The 13,143-nt window shown below is 40.8% G+C and overlaps 2 protein-coding genes across 2 annotated transcripts in view; both read right to left on the bottom strand.

Moving 5' to 3' along the window:
- LOC119143752 (cell cycle control protein 50C-like) lies at nucleotides 1-9,980 on the bottom strand. Its single transcript, XM_037378350.1, is given in 8 exon segments — nucleotides 1-1,356; nucleotides 2,408-2,457; nucleotides 2,459-2,612; nucleotides 3,605-3,742; nucleotides 5,925-6,015; nucleotides 7,418-7,540; nucleotides 8,812-8,922; nucleotides 9,733-9,980. Coding segments are annotated over 8 exon segments (1,068 nt in total). The 5' UTR covers nucleotides 9,946-9,980; the 3' UTR covers nucleotides 1-1,168.
- Nucleotides 9,981-10,094: 114 nt separating this feature from the next.
- CMSS1 (cms1 ribosomal small subunit homolog) overlaps nucleotides 10,095-13,143 on the bottom strand; it is a 237,373-nt gene continuing 234,324 nt past the window's right edge. Inside the window, exon 10 of the mRNA XM_037378348.1 lies at nucleotides 10,095-11,386. Coding sequence (XP_037234245.1) covers nucleotides 11,303-11,386 — 84 coding nt within the window. The 3' untranslated portion in view covers nucleotides 10,095-11,302. The remainder of the gene's footprint in view (nucleotides 11,387-13,143) is intronic.

Genomic DNA, 13,143 nt, shown 5'->3' with positions numbered 1-13,143 from the left:
TTACCAAAGGAATTAAAGTGTTTTATTCCATTTGCACTTTTGCAACAGAAAAATTATTTTTAAAAATTTGGATTTATGTATGCTTGACCTAAATTCCCCAGGCAGAATGAATTCCTAAATTTATGTATGCTTCTCCTAAATTGTGAGAGACTGGATATAACTCCTAAACGTGTAAAATTTTGAGCATGAAACATGAAAATTGATAAGCCTATTCACAAGATGCAGCGTTTACTTTCTGAAAATTAAGTTGACATATTTCCTGGTGCTGTTTTCTATTGACAATAATTCACCATGCCACAGAGATGGGGGCTTGAAAGGGGAAGAGACATTTCAGGCCATGTAAGAGTCAGTGAACTTCTGTGTGGAAGGGTGGGTTAGGTAGGAGTGCATCTGTGGATTAGTAGTTATATTATGCAGATGTTTCTGCATAAATGTTTAGCATTAAAGGAGTTTTTAATTCAAGCTTTCTATAAAATAATTGTTTAAAAAATGTAAATCAGTGCTTTTATGCCCTCTAGCTTTGCCGGTTAGTCTCAGTACTTTGATAAAATCAATAAACTGGGTTTAAGCAAACTCCAAACTCCTAAAAATGCCCTGTATTCAATCGTAAATGGAGTATCAAACTGTGATGAATATGCTGCACTGCACTGGTTGCTTTTTCAGAACAGCTAAGGGTATATAAAACCTAAGGCAAGCCATTCAGCCCACAAACAGATTTTAGCACCAAGGTCTACTGGCTCAAACTTTTTGTTGGGTCAAGACCTCAGTTTTTACCCATCCAAAGCTCCACTCCATGTAAGTCAAGAGACACATTGTCTGAATTAAGGGCTAAGTAAGAAATTAACATGGACCCTGACTTCTGGCCAGATATTAGACCACATGATTTCTTTGCCATTGCAATTCTAACGCACTGTGCTGTCTGTTTGAAGCTCATCTTGCTACAAGTTTCCTAGGAAACAATTTTAGGGACATTACATTAATAAGAACACATCTTCATGTGAGTTTGGTTTTGGATGGTGGAATTAACACTGCCCCTCAATTTGCTTACGTTCGCCAAACCTAACACTGAAAGAGATCCAGAGCTCAGGGAAAAGAATGAAAGGTCTGTACGGCATGTTCTTCATTCACAGCACACCTTTGCCTTTGTCCAGAAAGCCACGGAGCCTTATTACTTCTGAAAGTATGTTTTCTTTTTTCTGAGCTTTAAGTGGATGGCAGTTATGACAAAACCCATCAGGGTTGCTGCTGTGCCAGAAACCACGTAGGCAATTCCCAGGAACGGGTTACTTCCTCCGCTCCATACCACAGTGGAAAGAATCACATGCTTCCTCCCCTTGAACCTGCTAACAGGGAAATCTGATAGATGGATGTTAAGGTTCCACTAAAAAAGTTTACATTATTTCCAGGAGGAAAAAAAGTTGTAGTAAATACTCAAAAACCTTTCAAAGGCATAAAGTGGAGATCTACCTTTGCTGCAAAAATTCCTTTATGTGATCTGCAATGTCTCTGCTATTGTGGGTCCAAAAACCCACTAGCAGCTGGTGGTAAGAAAACCAGTTGTTTTAGATACAATCTCTCTCTGAACATGGAGAATTTTTTTTTTTTTCATTATAGATTTCAGAGTCATAACTTATGTAACTGCTACTGTGTTAATTTGCTATGAAAACTCAGTTGAAAATGAGCCTTTGGGCAGCTTATCATGACGATATGCCACATGTTCTCACTGAGGGGACGTGCTCACCTCTACCTAACATGTTACCTACCTGGAATGCTATATGACTTTACCTTTCATCTCTCTCTCCACGCAAAAGCTTTCAGGACAGAACCGTGCCACAACATTTAAAATCATAGCTCTGTCAGCTGAGAGAGAAGAGAATTATAGTCATCTTGACATAACTCCTGCTGACAGGACAAGCGCTCCAGTCAATGAAGCGCAGGCTGTTTGGTGCGAGGGCGCATTTCCACCAGCACAGCAGCCCGTCAGCACCTGGTGCAATCTGCGGGAGGGCTCTGCTGGCACAGGCATCCTACACCGCTCCCCTGGCGCCTACACATCTGACTAGGCCACTTAAATATTCCAGCTAAAACATCTCTGCAGGTTCCCACTCTTCAGTTATCCCCTTTGTGTAAAGCTCCCACGTGTTGCCTCCAGCCAAACGCAGCCCCCTCAGAAGTCAAATCCAAAGTCATGTGCTGCCATTTGAGTAACACGTATTAACTCCATCTGCATGGGCTAAAGAAAATCCATTTGCAATGTCTCATCCCCCTCAAAACTAGGTCTTTTCATGGTGATTTAGGGTTTTTTGGGGTGTGTGTGCTTGGTTTCTTTGCCATTTTACCATACAAATCCCATCAATTTCCATCTTGTTGTAACTATCTAATAGTCTTGGATGATATGAAAGGATACTATAGGAAATATGAAAAGTGTAATTCCCTGCTGGGAGGCCATCTGCAAATTATCCATCTGATACGACGGTAAAGATTTCTGAATGTAGCAAAGGCTGACACTTGCATCCAGATAATGAAGTAATCGTTTACATAACCGTTGTTCCTTTCATCTTCCTCGTCTAACAGATACACCGGCTTCTGCCAGTAAGGAGGACTTGCTGTCCCTGATGAAAAAGAAGAAACCAGGAAAGACAGTCAGTAAACCCAGTGGTTAGTGACTAACTTCTGGGCCTACTTGCACCCAACACAGAAAATGAGATATGAAATAGACACAGGATTCTGCCCAGTATTGAAAAATTATATATGCTAGATAACAGTTTTCACTCAAGCATCTCCACTCACCTCAAACATGAGTGAACAGTACCCAGGGGTTGCTACACATTGGGAACTCAAAGCACAGGAACACCAAAGTGACTCACACAAATGAAAAGACTTCTTCTGGATTCTTGCTCTTCAGCAAGCAACATGCTCTCCGTGACGAGGAGCTTGCTTTCACTTTTATACATTAATTTATTCCTGTACAATCAGAATGGCACCTTTTTGCAATCTAACAGCACAGCCTACGACATTTAGAATCTGTCATATGAAAACTACTTAGACAATTAACTCTTGCATATTGCATCCAGCACAGCACTGGCTCTTTCCTGATCCAGAGCAAGGAGCTTTTAGTCCCACTTCAATACAGAGTAACCGTAACAAGGGAACAGCCCTAGGAAACAGCTGTTTGAAAGAACTAGTGATGAAGGCAGCCTCACTCATCTCACTGCTGCCTAAGAATCTGCAAAGGCATGAAGAAGGAAAGACATGACATGCAATTCTTCTTCACAGATGTTTCCAGCAGGGAAAAATGAAGTGACTGTATCCTTGCTTTCTCTGGACAGATTAAGCATTACAAGAAACTATACAGAAGGGTGTTGACATGGACTAATCACTTTCTCCCAGTTTCTACAATCAGTGATCCAAAAAAAAAACCCCAAAGTCATTTTTTGGCTAAATCTGTCTTCTGCTTTCAGTCACCCTCTAAAGCTGCTTCTCCAACATGTTTTGGGAGGTATTTCTCCCAAAGGCACTTTGTCTCATAATGGGAGACCCTCATACAGTGGGGGAGGGAGGGAAGCCATTGGAAAACAAGGAGTACCAGGAGAACCATTCTTACCTGCAAATGCAGGTGAGAGACGGTATGATTTTGGATTGCGAAATTTCACATTTTTATCTGTCCACCAACTGTTTCCAGTCTTCAGCAGCGATACTTGAATAACAGATGAGTTAAGACTGTAAAAAAGATCAATAATATCTGCAAGGAATACAAGAAGCAATATGTATGAGTAAAGACAACCATTCTAAATGCCAACGTGACTACAAAAACCATCACACTGAAGCATCTTTCAGGTGAACAGAGAACCAAAAAATATACTGGGAAAGGTTTCATTGTGACTGTGTACAGTGCACTGTACATTCCACAAGAAGAATTAAGGTTCCAGAGCCTTAGAACATCAACAAGTTTGAAGGACTGAGCATGCTCCTACCAATAACGCTATTGAATTCCTGTGTGTTAGAAATATGCGCAAGTATCTCATGTCCATCTACTCCTGTGTGACTAACTTTGCAAACCACTTTTGGAGCAATCTTAACTGGTTAGAGAAGTTACTCTGCTAGTTAGCCTCAGCTTTCCCCAGTATTTCTTCGACAGTTGTCCTAAACTGATTGCTTTGCTATATATAACGTGGTTTTTCAGGGAACAGGGGAGAAGCGAAAGCAGAATCAAGGGAATCCATGATCCTTTGGAACAAATTTTGCTTTAGTTTTATTCTAATCAGACCTTGTCTACCAAGTCAGACATGAACACTTCCTTCAATCAAAAAAAATTCAGTTAAAATTGTAGTTAAACGTGCCATCCTGTTTCAGTGTATAAAAAGCTCTTGTTATCCCTTACATTTTCCTACTTAGATTTGTTTAACATAAGACAAAAACATTCCTTGTTAACAACTGTGTAAACACCTAGGTAGGCAATGAGATGATGGGCAGGGATAGGTAGATGATATAGAAAGGGAGGGGCTGCTTTTTAGGTAACATGAAAAACACAACTCAACTGCATAAGCATCAGTAAAAACATACTTTTTTAATCCTGCTAGAAAACCTGTGTTCACAGAGCTCCTTAAGGCTCAGACACACTTTTCCAACTAAGTGATCCCTCTGTGTCACAGCCATCACTGGTTTATTAACAGGTGTTGCAATTCTCTGCGCTCTGCCTGCTTAACTGCCTGCCTGACAGCTCCCTTGCCTGCTAAGCTTGGGTTAAAAACCTCTCATACGGCAGGAACTCGGCTGTCCTCCTCATCTTACAAAACAAGATCAAAGAGCGATTAGACAACCAGCTAAACTGCCAAAAGTGAAAGGGAAGCACCCTCTGTCACAGCAGAGGGACAGAAATGAGCTACCATAGGAAGGATTCAGACATCTCCCCCTTCCCATGAATCACCAGCAGCTGGAACCTTCCATCACACCCTGCACAAAGGACAGGTGCAAAGGCAGACACAGGGAGGTTTACCTGTAGCACTTTAAAATCTTACTACACCTATTTGTCTGCAGGAGCATTCTGTCCTGCAGCCAGGGCTCCAGAACTGTGTGGGCAGGGTGCCTGCAGCTCTGCTGGCCCAGGTCTGAGCCCAGCCCAGTGGATCAGACTGCCTGGGCAGCAGGTGGGTACGCAGGCAATGAAAATCAAATGGATCTAGAAGGTACTGAATGCAGCTGCCCTTCACAAGTCCTGTGGTGTGGGGGGCTCTGCCTGGGAATTACTGGCAGAATAAAAAAAAAAAAAGCTGCTGCATTACTGAAAACTGCTGGGTGGGGTGGGGGGTGGGGTGGCGAGAAAAAAGGATGGGGTAGGGGACAAAAGTCTGCAGAAGTTTTTGTCTCCTTTGCTCCCAAAGAAATCCCTTCTGAAAATTGCTGGTGTTCACAGCTAGGAGCCCTCTAGGTTTCAGCCTAAACATACTCATAGGCAGGGTATATCTACTAGTTACTACAAACAAAATGCAACCACATAGATCCAAAGGTCCAAAGCAATATGAAGAACACGTCACCTCCTTCTAAGCACACTGCCGCAGGAAGGCAGAAACTGGGCTCTCCCACTGCTGTACAAGAATGTATTTTTCAGCATGGAAGCACACTAAATCTGTTGTATCATCATTCCTTATTTCACCAGAGACTCAATTCCTCGGTCTTGTTATATATATTCACATTGAAGAGGGCTTTGCTAAATGAAAACTTCCCCAGTTTCAAAATGGGGGCCAAGGTACTAAACAGGAGGAAGCAGAGCCCCATATTGACACTGCAGCACTGCCAAACAAAATCTTTTGTGGGAGAAAGACAGAGATGTTGCAATATCAGGATTGCAAAACTCAGCTGGACTGGGGGAACAGAAAACTTTTAAGTGGAAATCAGCATGGCAGATGTGGAAGGTACCTGCTTACCATTGAACATGCTGTTGGCAATGGCACCGCATGGAGCCATGGGCGTCCCGTTCCGGTAGGTGGTGAAAGGTGCGCAGTAGCTCTTCTGAATCTCCATTCAAGGCCACAGAACAATCAGACACAGAACCAGGGCCGGGGGGCCGGGGGGGAGGCTGTTCTGGTTTGCTGGTGGTAGCATTCTCCTCCCATTCCTCCTTCTCAAAAGCCACTGGATAATTAAGTCTCCAGTACCTTTTGGTCACATTTGGGCCAAATGAATGGATTTGTAGTTGAGGAACACCTTCCATATCACAGTAAGTAAACTGGAAGTCTTCACCCAATTCTGCTGTGGACTTGCAAACTCCAGACTACAAGAACTCATTTGGGGATCTGCTATTGTAACATAGCTACAATTTAAAATGTCCCCGTGAAGCCCTTACCTACCCTAAAACACCTTACTTTTCCTTCTTTTTAATTTCGGCCTGGACTGCTTCCCTGGTGGAGAACCGCAGATGCAGTTAGCCACACTGCTGCAGTTCTTTGTGGAGAAATCTTGATGTATAAAGACACAGTGTGAAAAATAAAACCCCACCTCAGATTTATCACTTCTCTCCTATCCCAGCTCATGAGAAACTAGAAATCTTCAGGTTTAAACACAGAGATATTTTCCAATAACTATTAATAAGCTTTGTACCTGATTGGCACAAAAGGCAAAAGCGCATGCACCTGAATGCACACAAACAAGCTGACTGGACCCCTGGAGTATCAGGTATATGGAGAACATGTCCTGAGAGTTACAAGAAGCATTTTATTGAAACAACAGATTATTATGGCACAATCATTGTACGTACTGAGAAGACAAGTGTGTGGACCGTGTGCATATTAAACAATGCTACTTTTAGGCCAAAGAAAATAAGTTTCAGATTTGTAAGTGAAAAAACTGCATACAATGACTGCCTTCTCCAATTTCCTTATGCAGCTCTGCTGCAAGTGATGCTGTCTAGCCTCCTCTTTTGACCTCTGAGTTGCACTCAGAATGCTACATGATCACCTATTTCATCATTAACTTTTTCTTGCTCCTTGTCCACTTCCAAAGCCAGATGGCAAAATGAAAGACTTAGAATAACTTAATTCCCTAACCCTATAATAAAAGCACAGCTTAAAACATTTCTGGCTAAAGCACTTGAAAACACTAGAAGGAAAAGCTTTCTGTAAATGTATTTCAAAAAGACAACATATTTTTAATCAGCATCTCTACAAGATGCGGGTTTGAGAATTACAACTCTGGGCTGACATCTTTATTTATCCCCTCAGTCTTCCTCTCTTATTAACTTATTAGACATAATGGCCCTAACAATCATAAAAGCAGAGACCGAACACTGAAAATCTGTACCTTCCTATTATTCCCTAGAGCTATTTTAACACACTTACAGTTATGCCTAGTTAGCTCTTCATATGGTCAAAGATGCACCTGATGGAAATACTGATGATCTCATAATATAAAGAAAACTTACATTTACATTTCGACCCAACAATTGTGCATCACTTCTTGATATCATGGATCGACGGTGGTTTTCATAGAAGTTTTGCAGGCCATAGTACATAAAAACCTCACCCCAGAATTCAAGGATAAGCCCCTTCAGCAAGGTGAGTCCATGCAGACAAAGAGAAACCCTATTATTTGCTAAAAAAAGGAGGGGAAGAGAATACTCCGTTAATGCTTAAATGTTGGTAACCACACTCTAAGGAGTTACTTCAGTGGACGCTAGCAAGAATCTAGTCTTTAGCCCAGCTGAAAGTTTTAGTATTTTGGCACAAAATTAAACATACTTCTTAAATCACCAAATGAAACCAAAATAAAAAATGCCTGATTATTATTTTACTCAAGATGGCATGGCTGGCCACAAACCTGAGAATTGTTTCACAGTGTATTCACAATATGATTGTGAATAACTTCGTGGAGACAGACACACATTTTCCATAAAAGAAGATGGACAAACAACTTAAAGTACCCATTAGCTCTTAATTCCTTCAGATTTTTTGAAAAATAAGGCTGCCTCTCCTCAGTTATTTGAGCCCTTTGGAAAGTTTAGTATTCTCCTTTTAATTACAAGACTAGGCAGGCAAACACAAACAAGAAAGAGGTTTAGTAAACTATAAAAAAAAATATTATTCAATTGAATAAACTTCTCATCTCAAACATCACTTATCTGAAGAATTACAGAGTATTTTAACAGCCTCTTCAATACACTGAAGAACCCTAAAGTGACTTTATAATTTAAATTGCACTGTAATTTTAAAGGGTCATTTATGCAGTACTAAGCACAAGATCTCTTTGGAAGAATATGAAGCATTTTAACAGTCTCAGAAACATGACCCAGTAGTTTAGGACAGGAAATGAAGGATACTTTTCCCAAATGAAACTGCAGAATGACATTGCTAGACTTGAATTATTTCAAGGACCTTGGGGATTAACAGCATAACCCTTGTAAAAAGACTACAGGGGTTTGCTTACGACAAGTGGTCAGAGCTTCAGATTTCCTTCTGATTTGAGATCCTAGCCATGCAGCAAGAACTAGCCCCAGGCCAAAGGCAGGGGATTTGCTACTGACTCTGAGATCCAGAGAAAAGTTGCCTCCACAGTCAACCACCATTTCCTCGGCCCCCACCTCCTCCCTGGACATCTCCCAGCCAAGGGCAGAGGTAGCCTGATCTTGATTATTTTTAACATGTACCAAAATGAATAGCAAAGGTCAAAGTGTAAAATTTTGAGTATGTCATGTTTTTAAAAAGTAAAAGAAAATTTAGTCAGGAGCTCTACAGAACACAATTAGTGTATTTTATTATATAGAGATATAAGTAACAGGAGGTAGTAAGCAACCTGAGTTAGTTTCTCGCGTCCACTTACCAATATACCTTCCTTTAGTGTGAAATTAACAGAACAGTAGCATTCCTTATTCCAACTAGAGAAATTTTCACGGAGTTTTGATCAATCTGAGCATTTATCTGAATAATCAATCTGTCAGAGAAGTGAACAAGCAGAGATATTGTAATAAAGGACATGCACACAGGAAAAGGTCAGTGTTTTAGCTCCAAGACTGCTCAGAGCAGTTCAGTTCTCTTCTAAGTGACTCTGGACTGACAAAAACGTTAGAAATCGACAGAGAATCAGGACTTGACCTCAATGAATATTCACAAATTTTATCCCTAGTTTAAAGCTGTTTTAGAGCCTTGTGATGATGGCTGCAGAACCTCCATACCTGCCCCGTGACAAAGGAGTGCTGAGTGAAGAACACTTCTGCAGCTTGGTCTGACTGACCAAGTAACACTTGGCAAATCCCCCCGTGCTGCGGCCCACCCCTCCTGCCAGCCTGGATGTAGTGCTGAGTGTTGGCTCCAACCAGGAGTCTACCAACACCACCACAGCTCTAACTTGCTCCAGGAGGCATTTGAACATCAGGGCTTACCTGCATTTTAAGATTCTGCCACAGAAAACATGTATGTTCTTCTAGCACCAAACACTATCAAAGGGATTAGTTTATTTCCCTTCAAAACCCCAGGAAATAATGACATTTCAGATACAACCAGCCAGTGGCAGGGATTACCACCCGTATTTCAGACATTAGCATGCAGTTAACCATCCAGTGCTTGGATTTTGCCGGTGACCAACTACCTCTGAGGATTTTCACAGGACTTCTGGCTATTGGACACATGTCCAAAGCATGAAGCCATCGCTATCATCTTTATCCAGAAGGAAAAAATCAAAGCCTTTTCCCTCCAAACGCAGCCATCATCTAAGAATATCCAAGAACACCACCCCCAAACAAACCTGGATTTCTCCGATGCTGTTTGTGGACAGTATGAGGCAGACTCCCACAGTAAGGCAGAACGTGCCTATGAGAAAGAAGCTGGAGAGCACATTCGCAATGGTAAGCTGGGGCTGCCAAGCTGGTAGCTTTTGCTGTTTGAATGCTCTGTTATCCGGACATCTGGAAGAACGCGCCTCTCCTTCTTGCGGAACAAAACTAGTCTTGTTTTTCATTTTCTTCTTGGTGAGAGGAAGGAATAATATACTTGTGCTGGAGAGTGCTGAAGCTGAGATACTGTCCTTACTGTGGGGAGACTGTATTGTTTGTTCAAACCTGCATTACGGCCAGGAATTACTTACTAACTAGATCTCTCTCTTCCTCATTTTCTACATTTGTGCCTGGATCCTCACAATCAACTTGTACCAATCAAACGATTACGTACTTTGGTCAGGGTGTTCAGCTCACGCCTTCTGGAATAGCTTAAATATATGCTTTTTCTGCCCCACAGTTCAGTAGGATTTGTTGTATCTTATTCATTTGCACGGATACTGCCAGCTGTACTGGAATTTCTGTGTGATCGGAGATGTGTTATTTCTTCTCCCCTCACTTCCATAGCTGCCCAGCTAACAGGCATGGCGTACAATGAAAGGATCTCTACTCCAATTGCACGGGATGCCACTGGGGAGGACTGCAAATGCACAAGGACAGCACTGGACAGAAAACATTGCTTTAGAAGACCAAATCAGTTTTCTTAACCTACTGCATTCATTGCTATTGATTCAGATGGAATTTAAAATTGTAAAAAGGTTATGTTTCTTTATCACAGAAGGGCAACTCATTCTCAAAACATCTGATTTGGATCAATAGCTTTCCAAAATGCTGATGCTTTGCTCTCACCTCAACTTATCTTGTCCTCTGGAAAAAATTCATCCATTCCCTACTATTCACAACAACAAAAGAATCACCCAGCGATCATCTCCTTTTAATTTAAATGGACAAACAGAAGAATAATTTTTGCACAATTCCAACAGTTTAAATCAAAATAAAGCCTCGATATAATACAGTGATAATTTATCATCTAATAGCAAAAAAATAGCATTCAGCCAGCTAATAGATGAAATAGGTGAAAAATACCTTTTCGACACATTATTGAAATCCATACAACTTTTTCAAAGACCCTCAAGGGTGAGAGCTAGATTACTATCATGACAGAAGTAAATGTCTCCTTTGGGACAGCAGGGGGAGGTAACAGAAAATGGAGTTGTACAAGGACTTTCATACCCAAGTTTGCTCATCTTCAAAGTCTTAAAAGTGACATATAGTAGTAAATCTACCAGGTAAATGCAATGTAACTCTAATTTCAGTATCACATTGTTCCTGCAACAAAAAACATACTAAAACTACACACAAACCTTCTGTTTCATTACTGAAAGAAAAGGAAACTCAGAAAAAGTTGCAATGTGCATTCTTTCTGTATTGGTAAGACTTCTGAAAAGTCAAAATTCTTGATTCCATCACCTGTTAATAACTTGCCAGTTGCAGGGAGCATAACAGTAAAATGCAGCTGCAAATTACTTCCTTGTTGGTACATTAAAAGAGTCCCAGCTTCATAGACCCCTCTCTGCACAGCTTTATAATACTCATCTCCAGTAGGTCAATTGTTTCTCTCTTTATCTGAAGAAAACAAAAATCAAAGGCATAAAAACTTACTGATAAGGCTTTGGCTAAATACCTTTATTTATTTACTCAGGCACCTTACTATAGGACTAGAAATTAAAGAAGAGGTTCCCATACAAGGTCTGGACATCCAGAACGTTTCTACCTTGTAAAACATCTAGCATTTGCTCTACAATCCTAAAGTGTAACTATGGCCTGTGAAGTCCCATCTAACATGGCTACAGAAAAGCTGTCACTGGTACGGAGCTGATAAAGCAGGCCGCAGCGAGAGGTCCACCCTGGGCTGCAAAATCCAGACTATCGACTGCTATCAAGGAGTCCAAGGGCACTACTGCACTGCAACAGCCACAATGCTGTCTGTGTCTGAGACACTTGAAGGAAAGCGAGCATGAAGGTCAGGTCTACATGTGCTGCATGCAAAGTACTTTGTAACACGGATATGGCCGTAGCTTATCGCTTATCTAAAGATAACAGACAAATGTGTTTGAGAGTAAATATTGACTACATATTTCAGCAGGAACACAAGATCTATCTCTATCATCACAGTTCGTCCAGAGTCTCCTTATAGCTCCCTCTTCCCACTTACAAATACTTTATTCACAAGTTTTCTCTCAGGATCATACCTTCTGTGCCTCAACTTTGCACAGGAATAAATGATGTGAGAAACCTGACCAACCCTTATTCCACACTGGATGTGCTATGTGAGGGCAAAACCAGTTGTCTTTCTATCACAAGTCCATTTCTTAAGAGCCTTTTTACTTTCATGAAGCCTGAAACTTAAAACTTTCTGTATTTTAAGACTTACTCAAGGTTCAGTGTTCGTATTGTTTGCAGACAATACAATATTCATTTTTGTTGAAAAAACTCCACTTGAATCTTAAGTAGTGAACTGAGACAGCTCTGTATTGCCGTCAACCTCTACATGCAAAGCTTTCCTAGCGGGAAGCTTGTCCTTTGGTCAGGTCAGAAAGTGTACAACCAATTTTTATTTAAATGTCTATGCTTTAGTATAACTCCAGTGTGCCAAGACAGAGTCTGACAAACTCATTCACCCCTCCTCTGGTTTCTTTGTGAGTTTTCTTTTTATTTCCTTCCCTCTACTGTTTGGGATGAATGAAGCTGGAGATAGAAACCAAAAAAAAAAAAAAAAAAAGACATCCAACAACATTAACTAATGAGATGTTGAGGCAACTAAGAGAGCAGTGGATCAGGACACCATCCATTATGTGGATATGATGGGATACAGGACTGTCACGTGGGAAGATTCCTGTGTTTTTAAATTCATATATTTATCAGAATATATCACTGTGTATGTAATTTTCCACTGAACACCAGGTGAATATAAAACCAGAAAATAGAATGGACACGTTTCCAGCTGCTCTTGCTTTCTGGTGTAATTACAATGAAATTTAGCAACACAGGACCTTAAATATGCAAAGAAATTATCTCGAGTTGAGGTTTGCACTGAAAGTAGGTCAGTGTGCCTTGTTTCTAATTTTAAGGGTACAATTTTGCCTCCACAGATAATACAGGATGAAAGAAATCAGTATGTCAAACTCCTAATTCTCTAAATCATGTTTTTGGTAATATAATTTCTCTATTCTTTGAGAAAGCTTATGACTATTCATAGCACATATTTGACAATTTTTACACAAGCAGAAGAGTAAGAGCCTCTGTTCACAAAGACAGTATTTCATACTTCAAGACTGCAGGTTGCCAGAACACCTCACTGTTTTCTACTGTGTTAAGATGAG

This window comes from Falco rusticolus, chromosome 2 (assembly GCF_015220075.1).
Source record: "Falco rusticolus isolate bFalRus1 chromosome 2, bFalRus1.pri, whole genome shotgun sequence".
Taxonomy (NCBI): domain Eukaryota; kingdom Metazoa; phylum Chordata; class Aves; order Falconiformes; family Falconidae; genus Falco; species Falco rusticolus.
The sequence above is the reverse complement of the archived record's forward strand: the minus strand, read 5'-3'. Positions and strand labels throughout refer to the sequence as shown.